General features: G+C 47.0%; 1 protein-coding gene across 1 annotated transcript in view; it reads right to left on the bottom strand.

The window, feature by feature from the left end:
* The window catches only part of lrpprc (leucine-rich pentatricopeptide repeat containing), a 202,942-nt gene that overhangs the window by 179,284 nt on the left and 4,361 nt on the right, over positions 1-19,297 (bottom strand). Inside the window, exons 2-3 of the mRNA XM_072510996.1 lie at positions 18,902-19,104; positions 154-276 (exon numbers count right to left, since the gene is read on the bottom strand). Coding sequence (XP_072367097.1) covers positions 154-276; positions 18,902-19,104 — 326 coding nt within the window. The remainder of the gene's footprint in view (positions 1-153; positions 277-18,901; positions 19,105-19,297) is intronic.

Genomic DNA, 19,297 nt, shown 5'->3' with positions numbered 1-19,297 from the left:
TATGTTAGGGTATTTCTATGCCGTACATACACGACTAAACTTTGAAAATCCCTCAAAGACTGCAAGCATCTGAGGCGACTCAAACTATTTTTAATCAATCAGATCAGTCAATGTTATTATGGCAGTGAAAAGAAACATTACTCGTGTCCATACCTAGCTCTTGTAGTTTGTCCCAGATTCTGTGAGCCAAATTTGTTCGTTCTGGCAGTTGCATCTCTGGAAGCAGAGAACCGCAGCTACGTAGTAACAGTAAGGCTTGATTGCCACTGGGAAAGCCTGCATTTTAAAAAAAAAACATAAATACCTTGCAAGTTACAAAATATATACAACATGGTTGTAGAAGGTAGGACATAAGGGAAACAAAATGAAGTGGCAACAGATGAAAAGAACTAACATTTCAATCAGTACCACATTACAAAGTGATCCAGGTTCAATCTGGAATATCTATCCAAGCTCAGATTTCTTTTTAAAGTTACAGCCACAGCACATACTACATGTGTCATTTTTACACCACAGAAATTTGTGATATCACAGGTTACAAATTTCAACTAACAAGAAAACAGGTCATTCAGAAGATATACAGAATGTTATCCTTCACTGTCAACACGAGATCAACACAAAGTTGGAGTTGTACATGAGTAATATAATTATTCCAGAGCAATTTCAACATGTATTTTTCAGCATGAAACTGGTTACCACCCTCTCTAATGGTATTTAAATAGGCACTGTGCAACAAAATATTGAACACAGTCAAAAAATTAAAGTTCCTTTTAAAATTCCAGGCTGAACATTTCACGAATACCATTTTCCTTTAGATCAATGACATTTTTACCACCTTCTTACATAAAATGTACAACTTTCTCAAATATTATATACCCAATAAGTTATTTTAGGCTTTAATGCTGTTTTGAGCCCATCTGAAGTCCTTTGAGGAAACACTTTACTGTACCACATCTGAATTTAAATGATTTCAACCTCTGAACAATGGTACACATGTAAACAATTTTAAGAACACATAGGGCTGTATTTTACAGACCACCTGCAAGTGGGAAAACATTGAAGCCATGAATTAGTAACATGCCTGCTTCGATGTACCTGAATATCCAGGTCCATCACTAAATGCCACTTCCTTAGCCAACCTGCAGTACCAGCAGTGGCCTTCTCTCGTGCGTGGCACTGACCGTGTGCAGAGCTGGTCTCCAATTGACCAGCAGCTTTAGTATGGGCGGCACGGTAGCACAGTTCCTTCACAAAGCCAGGGTCCCAAGTTCCATTCCGGTGTGGAGTCTGCCTGTTCTCCCCGTGTCTGGGTGGGTTTCCTCCGGGTGCTCCGGTTTCCTCCCAAATGTCCCAAAAGACGTTCGGTTAGGTCATTTGGACATTCTGAATTCTCCCTCTGTGTACCCGAACAAGCGCCGGAGGGGCTTTTCACAGTAACTTCATTGCAATGTTAATATAAGCCTACTTGTGACAATAAAGATTATTATTGAGGCAGGATGTCCTCTTGGCGTTGGACAGGAATCATGCCTCATATTAATTAAAGGGCCACCACCTGAAAATTTCAAGTGGGGTGGAGACAGCTAAGGAAAGGCAGGTGTCAGGATACCGAACCAGACCCCAAACATTTGTTGGGATACTGAACAAGAACCCCAAACAATTTTCCAATTTGTAAAGGAGGAAACGATACGTCAGCAGTGATAACTCTGACCAATAGGTATCTTTTATGTTCAAACAAACTTTAATTTGAACATAGAATTAACCACATTAATATCAAAGAAAATAGCTTTACAATCATCAGTTAACTGTTCTTAAACACAAAGAAAAAAATTAACTTACTATCTATACCTAATTTACTCCAATTAAGCAACCCAATACAGTTCAAATGCCACTTATAAATAAAATTAACACATTACTTGTTTAGTTGTGTAGAGACTTTGAGAGAGACACCCTCTTTCAGGAGAACACTTCTGCTTCTGCTCGACCTAGCAGCATTTGGCAAAACTGCTGTTCAACTTAAAAGCCTGGTGTCTCTTCAGACTCAAGTCCTACGGCAAACTGCAAAACTACGGACAGATCTGGCCCTTGCCATTAATTACATCATCTGTATCACATTAAGCTGAACTACTGAGCGAGGACTAAGTACAACCCCTCAAATTGTCTCCTCTCCAGGGGATCTCCAGTAATCATAGAAACACTCCATTAGCCCTCTATATGTAAACAAAGTAAATGGTTAGAATCAATCATGACCTCACCTTTTGCAACATCTTAATTTATTTTCCAATTAAGGGGCAATTTAGCTTGGCCAATCCACCTACCCTGCACATCTTTGGGTTGTGGGAGTGAAACCCACGCAGACACGTGTAGCCATCTGGGATGGCCACTTACGACAAGGAACATGGACGTTCGCAAAGCCTAAAGGGAAATGTGGACAATGTACGATTCAGGCAGGCACAGAGCCTGAATGTATATTTGTGAGCAAAGAATACAGACAGCATCGAAACCTCCAACCGATTAGCATTTTGATGGCCCATCTCCGTAAGACAAAGGATTGATACTCGGGTAATCGATACAATCCCAGACATTTCGGCGCCACTCCCTTTACTCAGGAAGCATAAACAACAGGGTCAATGACCGCTTAGGACACGCCCAGCCATCAAGGCACCCCGCCCCTTTATTGGCTCAGATCGATGACAGTGATCGAGCACTGCCCAATAAATGGGGTTCAAACAGAAGGACCGCCTAAACAGCATGAAACTCCCCAAGGATAATGAGAGACACTGCCATGTGTTCGATCTCTTTTGGACCTGGCGCTCCGGCAACATCAATCTCCAATCGTAGCACCGCCAGAAGCAAGCTCACGTTTAACGCTCTCTACCTGACGGATAGGCCCAGCTGAGCAGCAGTTTCTTCTCCAGACCCAGTAGATCCAGATTCTAACAAAGGCCACTGTTCCTCTGACCTAAGACGGGTGAAGTACAGGTTGTCATAGTTGTTAGGTATAGTTTAACTAGTAGTGTTTATGTTGCATATTAATCTTGTGTGTAAATAAAGTACCATTGATCTTGAACTAACTAACTGGTGTTTGGCTCTTTGATCGATACCCAGTTGAACCTTGTGGCGGTATCATTTGATACCTGCCGACTCTGAAAGCAATATAATATTGATATCTAAAGAAAGGAGGGCAACTTGATTGATTGCCATATTTATAGCAGGTAAAAGGCAACACACGGGGAGAATGTGCAAATTCCACACGGACAGTGACCCAGGGCCGGGATTCGAACCCGGGCCCTCAGCGCCGCAGTCCCAGTACCACTGCGCCACATGCCGCCCTATACGACTTTAGCAGTGGCACACTCTGGATACCTTAACCTAGGTTCTTTAATAATATTACTACAACAAATATATACCTTAATTCAGGCTTGCTCCAGAAATTTATGCTGAGTGAGTGAAGCCCATCTTCAGCCTAAAATCCAGCCCTTAATTTATTCACGATGTCCCATCCATCTCACTTAGTACTGATGTAACTCCTTCTATTCGTAGTGGTGCTGGACATGAAGACATGGTCTGGCCAGTTTACACTGCGAATACGGTGTTCAATTCTGATCACAGGCACAAAAGACTCAATCCTGGGAACCAGCTCAAAACAGCCATGAGGCCGATCTCTAGTGCCAAAGAATTGTGAGGAAACAATGTAAAAAAAGCTTCAAAATACCACTGAGAAGAAAACCTACTAAGCAACACACAAATATAACCCCAAAAAAGCAAATTGTTATACTAATTTAAATTTTGAAACTCTACTAGAAACCAAATCACAGACAATGGAAAACGAGGATATATTAAACTGGAGTGCTGATGTTAGGTTTTTCACAAACTGATAAATATGGAATGACTCGAAAAAAGCTCTGATAATTTCTTTAAATGTTGAATGTTGCGATGATGGCAATCACTCCTTTGCGCAATGCTGGAGGACCCACAGTAGAATTCTGGAGCACAAGATCTATTTCCCTTTCCTAAATCTACAGAACTTTCAACCTCTAGCACAGTTGCCCTACCTCCTCCAGCCAGATAGCAATGGCACTGAAGGAGTTCAGGGAGATATTTATCATCTGTCTATTTGTGCTGTGAGTGGACAGGAGAGAACATCGAGACTATAGTGAAGAGACATTTCTTTTTTTTTTTTTTAATATATTTTATTCAAGATTTTTTGGCCAAACATAACAGTACAGTTTTTCTTTTTAACAACAATAAAACAATATAAATAACAGTGGCCAGTTTTAAACAAATAAATAAATAATATATAAACAAAAACTAAATGGCAACTGCCTTATCAAAAATAGTTACTCTCCAAAAGTACAATCTAACAGTCCAATATACATTACCCAAAACAAATGCCTATATACATATACAATGACATCCCTGAGAGCCCACCCGCCCGGGTCCTTTCTCTCTCCCCCCCCCCCCCCCCCCCCCTCCCCCCTGGGTTGCTGCTGTTGCCTTCTTTCTTTTCCATTCCCTCTATCGTTCCGTGAGGTAGTTGACGAACGGTTGCCACCGCCTGGTGAACCCCTGAGCCGAACCCCTTAATACGAACTTGATTCGTTCTAGCTTTATAAACCCTGCCATGTCATTTATCCAGGTCTCCACGCCCGGGGGTTTGGCTTCCTTCTACATAAGCAATATCCTACGAGGGACGCAAAGGCCAAAACATCAGCCTCTCTCGCCTCCTGCACTCCCGGCTCTTCTGCGACCCCGAATATAGCCAACCCCCAACTTGGCTCGACCCGGACCCCCACCACCTTCGAAAGCACCTTCGCCACCCCCACCCAGAACCCCTGTAGTGCCGGACATGACCACAACATGTGGGTGTGATTCGCTGGGCTTCTCGAGCATCTCCCACACCTATCCTCTACTCCGAAAAATTTACTGAGCCGTGCTCTAGTCATATGCGCCCTGTGTAAAACCTTAAATTGTACCAAGCTTAGCCTGGCACACGAGGACGACGAGTTTACCCTACGTAGGGCATCAGTCCATAGCCCCTCTTCGATCTCTTCCCCCAATTCTTCCTCCCATTTTCCTTTCAGCTCATCTATCATGATCTCCCCCTCGTCCCTCATTTCCCTATATATATCAGACACCCTACCATCCCCCACCCATGTCTCTGAGATCACTCTATCTTGCACCTCCTGCGTCGGAAGCTGCGGGAATTCCCTCACCTGTTGCCTCGCAAACGCCCTCAGTTGCATATACCTAAACGTATTCCCTTGGGGAAACCCATACTTTTCCGTCAGCACTCCCATACTTGCAAACGTCCCATCCAGGAACAGATCTCTCAGTTGTACTACCCCAGCTCTTTGCCATACTCCAAATCCCCCATCCATTCTCCCCGGAACAAACCTATGGTTATTTCTTATCGGGGACCGCACCGAGGCTCCCGTCCTTCCCCTATGCCGTCTCCACTGACCCCAAATTTTTAGTGTTGCCACCACCACTGGGCTTGTGGTGTATTTCTTCGGTGAGAACGGCAACGGTGCTGTCACCATTGCTTGTAGGCTGGTCCCCTTGCAGGACGCCCTCTCCAATCTCTTCCACGCCGCTCCCTCCCCTTCGCCCATCCACTTACACACCATTGAGATATTGGCGGCCCAGTAATAATCGTTTAGGCTCGGTAGTGCCAGCCCCCCCCCCCCCCTATCTCTACTACGCTGCAAGAACCCCCTCCTCACTCTCGGGGTCTTCCCGGCCCACACAAAACTCATAATACTTTTCTCAATTCTCTTAAAAAAAAGCCTTCGTGACCATCACCGGGAGGCTCTGAAACACAAAGAGGAATCTCGGGAGAACCGCCATTTTAACCGCCTGCACCCTCCCTGCCAGTGACAGGGACACCATGTCCCATCTCTTGAAATCCTCCTCCATCCGTTCCACCAATCGTGTTAAATTAAGCTGGTGTAAGGTTCCCCAATTCTTGGCTATCTGAATCCCTAAGTACCGGAAGTCTCTGGTTACCTTCCTCAGCAGTAAATCCTCTATTTCCCTGCTCTGCTCCCCCGGATGCACCACAAATAACTCAACTTTTCCCCATGTTCAATTGGTACCCCGAAAAATCCCCAAACTCCCCAAGTATCCGCATTATCTCTGGCATCCCCTCCACCGGGTCCGCAACATACAACAACAAATCATCTGCATACAAAGATACCCGGTGTTCTTCTCCTCCCCTAAACACTCCCCTCCACTTCCTGGAACCCCTCAGTGCTATGGCCAGGGGCTCAATCGCCAATGCAAACAATAACGGAGACAGGGGACACCCCTGCCTCGTCCCTCTGTGAAGCCGGAAATAATCAGACCTCCGTCCATTCGTGACCACATTCGCCATCGGGGCCCTATACAGCAACTGTACCCATCCGATATACCCATCTCCAAAGCCAAATCTCCTCAGCACCTCCCACAGATAATCCCACTCCACTCTGTCGAATGCTTTCTCGGCATCCATCGCCACCACTATCTCCGCTTCCCCCTCTGGCGGGGGCATCATCATTACCCCTAGCAACCTCCGTATGTTCGTGTTCAGCTGTCTCCCCTTCACAAACCCGGTTTGGTCCTCATGGACCACCCCCGGGACACAGTCCTCTATCCTCGTCGCCATCACCTTGGCCAGAATCTTAGCATCCACGTTTAAAAGGAAATGGGCCTATAGGACCCGCATTGCAGCGGGTCTTTTTCCTTCTTTAAGAGGAGCGATATCGTTGCCTCTGACATAGTCGGGGGCAGCTGCCCCCTTTCCCTAGCCTCATTAAAGGTTCTCGTCAAAAGCGGGACCAGCAAGTCCATATACTTCCTATAAAATTCCACCGGGAATCCGTCTGGTCCCGGGGCCTTCCCCGCCTGCATGTTCCCAATCCCTTTCACTACCTCCTCCATCTCAATCTGTGCTCCCAGTCCCGCCCTCTCCTGTTCCTCCACCTTAGGGAATTCCAGCTGATCCAGAAAGCACATCATTCTCTCCTTCCCTTCCGGGGGCTGAGCTTTATATAATCTTTCGTAGAATGCTTTGAACACCCCATTCACTCTCTCCGGTCCCCGCTCCATCTCTCCCTCCTCATCTCTCACCCCCCCCCCCCCCCCCATCTCCCTCGCTGCTCCCCTCTTCCTCAGTTGGTGGGCCAGCAACCTGCTCGCCTTCTCTCCATATTCGTACTGTACACCCTGTGCCCTCCTCCATTGTGCCTCTGCATTACCCGTAGTCAACAAGTCAAATTCTACATGTAGCCTTTGTCTTTCCCTGTACAGTCCCTCCTCCGGTGCCTCCGCATATTGTCTGTCCACCCTCAAAAGTTCTTTCAGCAACCGCTCCCTTTCCCTACCCTCCTGCTTTCCTTTATGTGCGCTGATAGATATCAGCTCCCCTCTAACCACTGCCTTCAACGCCTCCCAGACCACTCCCACCTGAACCTCCCCATTGTCATTCAGCTCCAAGTACCTTTCAATACACCCCCTCACCCTTAAACATACCCCCTCATCCACCAATAATCCCATGTCCATTCTCCAGGGTGGGTGCTGTTCTTTTTCCTCTCCTATCTCCAGGTCCACCCAATGTGGAGCGTGGTCCGAGATAGCTATGGCCGTGTACTCCGTCCCTGTCACCTTCGGGATCAATGCCCTACCCAAAACAAAAAAGTCTATCCGTGAATATACTTTATGAACATAGGAGAAAATCGAGAACTCCTTACTCCTAGGCCTGCTAAATCTCCAGGGGTCTACTCCTCCCATCTGCTCCATGAAGTCCTTGAGCACCCTAGCTGCAGCCGGCCTCCTCCGGTTCTGGACCACTATCTGTCCAGCCCTGGGTCCAGCACCGTATTGAAGTCTCCCCCCATTACCAACTTTCCCGCCTCTAGGTCCGGGATACGTCCCAACATACGCCTCATAAAAATTGCATCATCCCAGTTCAGGGCATATACGTTCACTAGAACCACCGCCTCCCCTCGCAATCTACCACTCACCATCACATATCTACCCCCACTATCCGCCACTATGGTCTTTGCCTCAAACAGTACCCATTTCCCCACTAATATAGCCACCCCCCTGTTCTTTGCATCTAACCCCGAATGAAACACCTGACCCACCCATCCTTTGCGTAGTCTGACCTGGTCTATCAGTTTCAAATGCGTCTCCTGCAGCATAACCACATCTGCGTTTAATTTCTTTAGGTATGAGAGTACCCGTGCCCTTTTAATTGGCCCGTTCAGCCCTCTCACATTCCACGTGATCAGCCGGGTTGGGGGGCTCTTTACCCCCCCCCCCCCTTGTTGACTAGCCATCCCCTTTTTTAATCCAGCTCCTCACCCGGTTCCCACGTACCCGTATATCCCCCCGACGGCACCCTCCCGCCTCGACCACCCCACCCCGTACCAGCTCCCCCTTCTCCCCAGCAGCAGCAACCCAGTTAACCCCCCCCCCCGCTAGATCCCTTTCTAGCGTAGTTGCACCCCCCCCCCCCCCCATGTTACTCCCAGAAGTCAGCAAACTCTGGCTGACCTCGGCTTCCCCCCGTGACCTCGGCCCCCACTGTGAGAGGCCCCCGCCTTCCTGCTTCCCTGTTCCCGCCATGATTACCATAGCGCGGGAACAAAGCCCGCGTTTCCCTCTTGGCCCCGCCCCTAATGACCGGCGCCCACAGTTCCTCATCCTCCTCCCCCCCTCCCCCACAACATGGGGAAGAGAGAAAAGTTACAGGGTCGCAAGATTAACAACTTGAAAAATCATCCCCTCCCCCTTTTTCCCCCCTTCACCCCACGTAATCACCCCACCACTTTGTCCCAAACGTTCTTTTTCTTGCCCGCCTATTCCAGCTTCTCGTCCACAATAAATGTCCACGCCTCTTCTGCCGTCTCAAAGTAGTGGTGCTTCCCTTGGTGTGTGACCCACAATCTTGCCGGCTGCAACATTCCGAATTTGACCTTCCTTTTGTGAAGCACCGCCTGAGCCCGATTAAAACTTGCCCTCCTTCTCACCACCTCCGCACTCCAATCTTGATATACGCGGATCACCGCGTTCTCCCACCTACTGCTGCGAGTTTTCTTCGCCCATCTGAGGACCATCTCTCTGTCCTTACATCGGAGAAATCTCACCACTATGGCTCGAGGTATTTCTCCAGCCCTCGGTCTTCGCGCCATAACTCGATAAGCTCCCTCCACCTCCAACGGGCCCGTCGGGGCCTCCGATCCCATTAACGAGTGAAGCATCGTGCTCACATATGCCCCGACGTCCGCCCCTTCTGCGCCTTCGGGAAGACCAAGAATCCTTAAATTCTTCCTCCTCGCATTATTCTCCAGCACTTCCAGCCTTTCCACACACCTTTTGTGTTGTGCCTCGTGCATCTTTGTCTTCACCACTAGGCCCTGTATTTCGCCTTCATTTTCAGCGGCCTTTGCCTTCACGACCCGAAGCTCCTGCTCCTGGGTCTTTTGCTCCTCCTTTAGCCCTTCAATCGCCTGTAATATCGGGGCCAGCAGCTCCTTCTTCATCTCCTTTTTTAGATCTTCCACACAGCGCCGCAGGAACTCTTGTTGGTCAGGGCCCCATACCAAACGGCCACCTTCCGACGCCATCTTGCTTTGTGCTTGCCTTCCTTGCCGCTGCTCTAGAGGATCCTCCGCAATCCGGCCGCTTTCCTCTCCTTTTTCCATCCGTATCCAGGGGGGATTCCCTTCTGGTTTACCAGTGTTTTTAGCCGTTAATATGAGCCCCAACGGCAATTTTAAGAGCCCAAAAGTCCGTTCCACCGGGAGCTGCCGAAACGTGCGACTTAGCTGGTCATTGCCGCACCCGGAAGTCCGTGAAGAGACATTTCTAACCTTCAAAATAAAACTCCGGCGCCCTCATCTTAACCCAAATTAAAATACTGCTTTTATGTCCCTAGATGTTCGTAATTAAATTATGCCTGTCTGCTTCTCTGAACTTCTCTTGCTGGTGCCTCAGATTCAGATACACTGCTGCACACATTCCGCCTTCCACACCCCCTCTGTGTTGGAGGTACAGTGAAAAGTATTTTTCTGCGAACAGCTCAAGAGATAATTAAGTACATGAAAAGAAATGGAAATAAAAGAAAATACATGATAGGGCAACACAAGGTACACAATGTAACTACATACACCGGCATCGGGTGAAGCAAACAGGGGTGTAGTGTTAAGCAGGTCAGCCCATAAGAGGGTCGTTTAGGAGTCTGGGAACAGCAGGGAAGAAGCTGTTTTTGAGTCTGTTCGTGCGTGTTCTCAGACTTTTATATCTCCTGCCCGATGGAAGAAGTTGGAAGAGTGAGTACGCCAGGTTGGAGGGGTCTTTGATTATGCTGCCCGCTTTCCCCAGGCAGCGTAAGGTGTAGATGGAGTCAATGGATGGGAGGCAGGTTCGTGCGATGGACTGGGCTGTGTTCACGACTCGCTGAAGTTTCTTGCGGTCTTGGGCCGAGCAGTTGCCATACCAGGCTGTGTTGCAGTCAGGTAGGATGCTTTCTATTGTGCATCTGTAAAAGTTCATAGAATTTACAGTGCCGAAGGAGGCCATTCGGCCCATCGAGTCTGCACCGGCCCTTAGAAACAGCACCCTACTGAAGCCCATGTATCTACCCTATACCCATAACACACACTTCACATTTTATGGACACCAAGGGCAATTTAGCATGGCCAATCCACCTAACCCGCACATCTTTGGACTGTGGGGAGAAACCGGAGGAAACCCACGCAGACACGGGGAGAACATGCAGACTCCGCACAGACAGTGACCCAGCCAGGAATCGAACCTGGGACCCTGGAGCAGTGAAACAACTGTGCTAACCACTATGCTACCGTGCTGTCCTAAGTTGGTCAGAGTTAATGTGAACATGCCGAATTTCCTTAGTTTCCTGAGGTAGAATAGGGGCTGTTGTGCTTTCTTGGTGGTAGCGTCGGCGTGGGTGGACCAGGACAGATTTTTGGAGATGTGTACCCCTAGGAATTTGAAACTGCTAACCATCTCCACCTCGGCCCCGTACTTTGCTTTCTGAAGTCAATGTCCAGCTCTTTAGTTTTGCTGACATTAAGGAAGAGATTGTTGTCGCTGCACCATTCCACTAGGTACTCTATCTCCCTCCTGTATTCTGACTTGTCGTTATTCAAGATCCGGCCCACTATGGTCGTATCATCAGCAAACTTGCAAATGGAGTTGGAACCAAATTTTGCCATGCAGTCGTGTGTGTACAGGGAGTATAGTAGGTGGCTAAATATGCAGCCTTGCGGGGTCCCAGTATGGAGGACTATTGTGGAGGAGGTGTTGTTGTTTATTCTTACTGAACAGCTTCCAACGAAACTCATCTTCTCTTTAAACTCTTTTCAGCTTCAGAAACATCTTATACGATTTAAGTTGACCTTTGCCTTGGGGTAGTCTTTTTTTGTCTAATAATTCCCAAGACCCATCTAACTTGCCATTTACCATTTTGGTAACTACATGATGCAGTTAACAAGATCCAAGCAAGTGGGGGAGCCAAAACCAAGGCACAGAGCTTTTCTTTAGTGAGAAAGTTTATTGACTTGTTCAGTCTCACAGCTCTCCTCCCATATGCCAGCATCCCAGCTTTCTCCTATTTGTGTGTTCAAAGACAATTACTACCCATCACCTTATCCTCTTTTCTTTCCAAAGATTATTTTTTTTCATGGGCATTGCCTGGCATTTATACTGCCCATCCCAATTACCCGTGGGAAGGTGGTGGTGAGCAGTCTTCCCATACCACAAGATTCATGTGATGTAGGTACAACCACAGTGCCGTTAGGTAGAGTTTTCCAGGATATTGAAGGTGCTGTCAAAGGAGCCTTGGTGAGTTACTGAAGGGCATCTTGTAGATGGTACACACTTGTCGAGTGTGGTTGTTGAAGGTGGTCCATGGGTGCCAATCAAGTGAGCTGCTTTATCCTGCATGGTGTGGAGCTTCTTAAGTGTTGCTGGAGCTGCACCAATAAATATTCAATCACATGGAAATTAATTTAATATTTTAAATGTGCAAATAAAATGCTGATACCCTTTATGATAACTCACTGCTAGGTTTATTATTTAAAGAGGTATTGACACACCTCCCATATTGCACCCTTCAATAATACAAGTTCAGGGCAGCACGGTGGCGCACTGGTTAGCACTGCTGTCTCACGGCGCCAAGCACCCAGGTTCCATCACAGCTCCAGGTCACTGTCCGTGTGGAATTTGCACATTCTCCCAGTGTCTGCTTGGGTCTCACCCCCCACAATTCAAAAAGATGTGCAGGGTAGGTAGATTGGCCATGCGAAATTGCGCCTTAAATTGGAAAAAATAGAATTGGGTACTCCAAATTTATTTTAAAAGATAGTTCAACGCCACTTGAAACACTCAAGAGGGTAGCAGGAGCACAAAATATACTCTAGGTGGGAGACTGAAATTTGATCAATACAAAACTGAAGCATTTGCAAGCATCACCAGCCTGTAGTGACAATTGGATGATCGAGTTCGGACTCCTCCTCATCATAGATGCCAGTCTTCAGCCAATTTGAATCACTCCATGTGATATCAAGAAATGGCTGAACCCACTGGATGCAGCAAAGGCAATGGGCCTGACAAATTTCTGGCTGTAGTACTAAGGACCTGTGGTCCAGAACTGGCCACCCCTTAGCCAAGCTGTTCCATCACAATTCTTGACAATGGCATCTACCCAAAAACATGGAAAATAGCCCTGTATGCTCTGTCTACAGATAAGAGAAATCCAATCCAGCCAATTACCTATCGTCCCAATCACCCGTGAATGGATCAGTGTCATCAACAATTCTATCAAGTGTGGTTATTGGATGAGATAGTTGAGGTGGACAGGAAATATTCAAGGGCCCCCAAGGAGGGATTGGCGGTGAGAAAGAGGTTACAGTGCATGATCAATAGGCTGACGATGGGGGAAGGCAGTGGGGCAGCTACGGAGGGCGAGGGGTTTGCAGTATGAACATGGAGAGAAGGCGAGCCGCAAGCTAGCCCACCAGCTTCGGATATAGGCCCGCCTAGGGAAATCCTGAGAGTATGGACATGGCAGGGGAAGGAAGTGTTGGAGCCAGGGAAGATAAATTAGGGGTTCAGGGAGTATTATGCGAAACTGTGCAGGGCCGATCCGGGTGGTGGGGAAGGGGACGTGGCTTTTTTTGGACGAGCTAGAATTCCCACACAGTATGAAGAGAGGAGGCAGGCACTGGAGGAGTCCTTAAGGTTGAGAGAGGTGATGGATAACATAAATGAGATGAAGTCGGGGAAAGACCCGGGGCTGGAGGTTACCCAGCAGAGTTCTATCAGGAGTTTGCTGCGAAGCTGGCACCGTATCTAGTGGAGATTTTTAACGAGTCGCTGGAGAAGGGGAAGCTGCCTGAGACACTGACCCAAGCATCGATCACGCTAATCCCGAAGAAGAGGAAGGACCCGCTAGATTGTGGGTCATTTGGCCCATATCATTGTTGAAGGATGTGAAAGTATTGGCTAAGATAGTAGCGGGGAATAGAAGGATGCCTTCCAGAGTGGTTGCAGAAAGTGGCTGGCAACTTTCCAGTAACATTAGGCGATTATCAAACGTGATCATGACCCCGAAGGGACAGGTATCAGTCTCTATGGACACAGAGGCATACGACCGGGTGGAGTGGCAGTACCTGTTTGAGGTTCTGGGAGGGTTTGTACCAAAGTGTGTGGCGTGGGTGCGTCTATACTATGTACATGGTCCCAGTGGTGAGATAAACGAGAGGAGTTCACGGAGCTTCGGGCTGCATAGGGTAACGAGTCACGGGTGTTTGCTGAAGCAGCTGATGTTCACGTGGGTGATAAAGCCCTTGGCGATGGCCCTTACAGGGTCAGTAGAGTGGCAGGGGATTGTGAGTGGGAGCAGACAACCTGCTGCTGTTCATATCAGACCCACTGGAGAGTATGGGGGGAATTAGGGGCATATTAGAGACGTTCTCGGGCTACAAGGTGAATGTCAGAAAGAGCGAGGTGGTGGGAAGGAGAGGGGTTAGAATGGGTCAGGATGGAAGAGTCCTGTAGGGGGTCCAGGCCCGAGGGAAATGGTGATGGCGGCGCTACCACTGGCACCGAGAATATATCTGGAGAGCCCGGTGGTACAGTACACGATTAGGGTGTGGAACCAGCTGAGGAGACACTTTAGGATGGATAGAGCTTCCGAAGCGAAGCAAATTCAGGTATATGCGAGTGAGGGACTTTGGACGGAAGGAATGGAGAGGGTTTCCCAAGTTATTGGAGGGGAGGAAGGCCAACATTGTGGCCTTCGCCTCTCTAGTTGCCCGGCAAAGGATTCTGTTGGAATGGAAGTCAACAACACCGCCAGGGGTGGTGGCCCAGCTGGGGGACCTTCTTTTTTAAAAATTCATTTACAGGATGTAGGCATCGCTGGTTAGGCCAGTATTCATTGCCCATCCCTAATTGCCCTTCAGAAGGCAGTGATGGGCTGCCTTCTTGAACTGCTGCAGTCCTTTAGGTGTAGGCACACCCACTGTGCTGTTAGGGAAGGAGTTCCAGGATTTTCTCCCAGCGACAGTGAAGGAATGGCGATATATTTTCAAGTCAGGGTACTGAGTAACTTGGAGGGGGACCTCCAGGTGGTGGGGTTCCCAGGTATCTGCTGCCCTTGTCCTTCTAGATGGTAGTGGTCGTGAGTTTGGAACAAAATATTTAAGAACAAAACAATGCTATCAAGTGATAATTACGCAGAAATAGCCTGCTCAGCCTGGGTCATTGGGGTCCAGACTTCATGACCGCATTTGGCCAAACTTGGACAGAACAGCCAAGTTCCAGAGCTGAGGGGAGTGACTGCGCTTGATATGAAAGCAACATTTGACTGAAGGTGGCATCAAAGAGCTTCTGAAATCAATAGGAATCTGGAGGAAAACGCGTCACTGGTTGGAGTCAAAGCTAACAGAAAGGGAGATGGTTGTGATTGTTTGAGGACAACCAACTCAGCCAAGGACATCACTGCAGAAGTTATGCAGGGTGGAGTCCGAGGTCCAACCTGATGCTGCTGCATCAATGATATTCCCTCCATCCTAAGGATGGAAGTGGAGCTGTTCACTGATGGTTGTAGTGTTCAGTATTATTTGCAACTGTTCAGGTGCTGGAGCTCGCATGCAGCAAGACCTGGATAACATTCAGCTCTGGCTGTTAAATGGCAAGTAACATTCGTGGTATGCAAATGCCAAGCAATGAACATCCCCCAACAAGCGGAAATCTAACTGTCTCCCAGAAGTTCAACAGCATTACAATTGCAGAATCCAACATCAACATCCTGGGGGTTACTCAAACTGGACCAACCATATAAATACTATGGCTACAAGAGCAAGTCAGAGGCTGGGAATTCTATGCTTAGTAACCCACACCCTGACTCTTTCCACTTTCTACAACGCACAAGTCAGGAATGTGATTAAATTGTCTGGAATATTGCACCTCTAACAACACTCAACACTATCCAAGACAAAGCAGCCTGACCATTCACCATCTTAACCATTCACTCCCTCCAACACCAGTGCACAGTGGCAGCAGTGTGCACCATCTACAAGATACACTGCAGCAACACCCAAAATATCCTTTCATAGCACCTTCTAAATCCATAACCACCACCGAGAAGGGCAAGAACAGTTCATGCATGGAAGCACCAACACTTGGACATTTCTCTTCAAGTCACATACCAGCCCAACTTTTTTTAAAAAATATTACGGTCCCCAGATAGGGGACGTATCAGATATTAAACTGATAAGAACATTTTTTTTTAAAAAATCTATTACTGTATCAGAGTTACAAAGCCAGAGCTCAGAGTGTGGACAGGGGTGAACCCCTAATCCAGCTCCTTGACTGCTCCGAAAACCAATTCAAATTGAATCCAATTCATGGTCTCCACAAGAGAGACATACCAGATCCAGGCATTACACCTGATACCACACTCGCCTTAGCCAAGAGGCCAAGAAGCGCTACGCATGATCTTAGCCAAAAGGCCGAGAAGCGATACACCAGCCCAACTCAGCACTGTTCTTCACTATTGCGGAGTCAAAATCCTGGAACTCCTTACCAAACAGCACTGTGGATGTACCTGCACCACTTGGACTGCAGCAGTTCAAACAACAGTTTACCACCATCTTCGCATGGGCAATAAATGCTGGCCTTGCCAGCAATGCTCATATCCCATGAATCATTATAAACATAATTAATTTGAACTCCACTCAGATCTCCACCAAGTGAACCAAAGAAAATCACAGTTATCCGGTCACCTCAAGGTTGCTTGATCAACTAAAATTTGTGCGCAAAAACCGGCTTTTAACAATGCCGGCTGCGAGCGGCTTAGAAAATGACGGCTGTGTCCATATAAAAGAAAGTGGGTGCACTGCGCATACATGCCCGCTCATCGGTGCACATGCGCAGAACCACGCTAGGAGCACCGCCTACTCCTGACGTCAGCACGTTGACGCAAGAGAAGTTTTTTTTTTTTTAATTCATTGTAATCTTCCGGCCCAAAGCGAGGCGGAGAGCAGGTCACGCGCCCCAAACGTTAACATCACGTGCTTTGGGCGCGATTGCGTTTCCTCCATTTTGGCAGGAGCAAACAAGTGAAATTTAAAATGGATCGTTTTGTTATAAGGAAGAGTGGGCCAGAGACACAAACAGGCCAGGATCTCACAACTAAACCTGCTGGAGAGTGTGGCTCTGGATAATCCACAGCAGGACAAAGCAGTGGTGGTGTGAGCTGTTCAAGAGAATCCACAGCAGAACAAAGCAGTGGTGGTGAGCTGTTCAAGAGGGTCCGCAACAGGACAAAGCAGTGCTGGTGTGAGCTCCAGGGCCTCTGGTGAACAGCCTATTAAGAAGCTGAAATCAGGCACAAAGCAGTATAAAGATGATTTTTTAAGGTACGGATTTATGAATTGTGCCAATGCAAATCAGGATGTAAGGCCCATGAGCATTATATGCAGGGAAGTGCTGGCAAATGAAAGTTTAAAACCCTCAAAACTTCAAAGGCATTTGAAGACTAAGCATGGCGAGTTAGAGGACAAACCTCTTGCTTTTTTTCAAAGGCTACAACGAGAACTTAAATCATCAGCTGAAGTCCTCAGCAGAAATGTTACATTGAACAACAAAGTACAATTAGCCTCTTACATGGTAGTTTACTGTGTAGCTAAAGAGAAAATGCCCCACACTATAGCAGAGAGATTAATTCTCCCTGTAGCATTAGATTTGGTTTGTATGGTCATAGATAAGAGGTTCGTTGAAAAAGTGAACTGCATCCCACTTAGTAATAACACAGTGGCTCACCGAATTTGTGATATTGCTGAGAATTTAGAAGCCCAGCTTATTTCTCGCTTAAAATCAGCGCAGGCACTCTCAATACAACTGGATGAAAGTACAGACGTTTCAGATTGTGCAACCTTGCTAGTTTATGTTAGGTATGTTTGTCACAATGAATTTGTTGAAGATTTGCTGTGCTACCTGACTTTACCAACCCACACGACTGGCGCAGAAATTTTTGAAGCGTTTAACAGTTTCATGGTTGGAAAGTGCGAGCTCAACTGGGTTCGTTGCAGAGGAATCACAAGTGATGGAGCAGCCAACATGACTGGGAAAAACAGCAGAGTTATAGTAAGGATTAAGGACATTGTTTGGAATCATTGTTTTATCCACCGTGAGGCACTGGCATCGAAAGGAATTCCATCCGATCTTGAAGTGTTGAAAGGAATTGCGAAAGTTGTGAACTTCATTAAACGTAGCCCACTCAATACCAGACTTTTTGACACTCTGTGTTCCGATATGGGGACTGAACAGGCACATTTACTTTTCCACACAGAAGTACATTGACTGTCAAGAGGTCGGGTGCTACTCAGAGTTTACGAACTGAGGTATGACATCCACACTTTCCTCCTCGAGAAATTGTCCTACTTGGCTGATTCGTTTGCTGATGAAACTTGGATGCTAACAATGTCTTACCTTGCAGACATCTTTTCAATTCTAAATGAACTGAACCTCAAATTGCAAGGAAAGGATGATGATTGCTTTCGGCACTGCGAACAAATCGAAGATTTCCAAAAGACATTGAAAGTGTGGCAATTGAGAGTACAAAGCCAAAACTAAAACATGTTTCCCAGACTGCTTCGGCACATCAAAGAAAACAACATTAGTAAGGGAACTGTAAATGGACTGGCAAGCCTTATTCAGTTGTACCTGGCTGCGCTGATCAAAATTTTGGTTGTTACTTTCCAGAGGAGAAGTTTAAGATTTTGAGAGAGAAGAGATGGGTGAAAAATCCCTTTCAGTTTGACACCCCAGAATCAATTCTTAACTTGCAGCTGACTCCAAATGAAGAAACTGAGCTTCTGCGCCTCTGCTGTGACAGTATATTAAAAACACGTCACAAGTCAATGAGGCTGTCAGCATTCTGGAGTAGCGTCTCCGAGGAGTATCCGGAACGGAGTAAAACAAGCCTTTTGTTGCTTTTGCCTTTCACAACCATCTACATGTGCGAGGTCAGATTTTCCGTCCTCACAAAGATGAAGACAGCACAAAGGAACTGGCTGAATCCTGTACCCAATATGTGCATATTCCTGTGAACCCGATTGGAGAGATCGTGAAGCGCACCTCTCCTATTAAAGGTAAGAGAAAATGGTGGGTTGCTAAGGTCGGCCCAGAAAAAGTTTTAAAAACACTGATTTAGATAATCATATTAATCGCAAAACATACATCAGATGGAGAAATCACAACGTTTTAAACATTTACTTTAGATTATTTCAAAGTACGTAATTTAGCAATGGCATGCGGAGGGAAAAGAACATAAATTTGAAACCAACTTTTAAAACTATTACACAAATAAAAGTAACAATAAACAAACCTGTTCGACAAATGTCGTGAAATATCTTCGACAGCAGAGTTTTCGTGATGCGACCCGTTCTCCGAACAGATGAGTCCAATTTGTTCAAGGCCCAGTCAAATTGCATGGACTGCTTGGCCCGAACCGCTGAGCTTCCTTCATCGTTGGCAGGTGTCTTCTGCTCTGTGGCAAGAGCATGCAAGTGCACATTGCTGTTCAGAGATCTGCGAAAGGTAATGATTAGAAATAGTTTCAGACAGTTGCACACATTTACAAAAGTCACCTTTAGTACCGTTAAACACATTACTTTCAGAGAAGTTCTCTTAATTCACTGGGAAACTGGAACATTAAACTGAGGTACAGCAAAACTGGAAACCAACAATTAAGCAACAAACTTCTGGAGGTTAGTTAAGTTGA

The sequence above is a fragment of the Scyliorhinus torazame genome, chromosome 1 (assembly GCF_047496885.1).
Source record: "Scyliorhinus torazame isolate Kashiwa2021f chromosome 1, sScyTor2.1, whole genome shotgun sequence".
Classification (NCBI taxonomy): domain Eukaryota; kingdom Metazoa; phylum Chordata; class Chondrichthyes; order Carcharhiniformes; family Scyliorhinidae; genus Scyliorhinus; species Scyliorhinus torazame.
The sequence above is the reverse complement of the archived record's forward strand: the minus strand, read 5'-3'. Positions and strand labels throughout refer to the sequence as shown.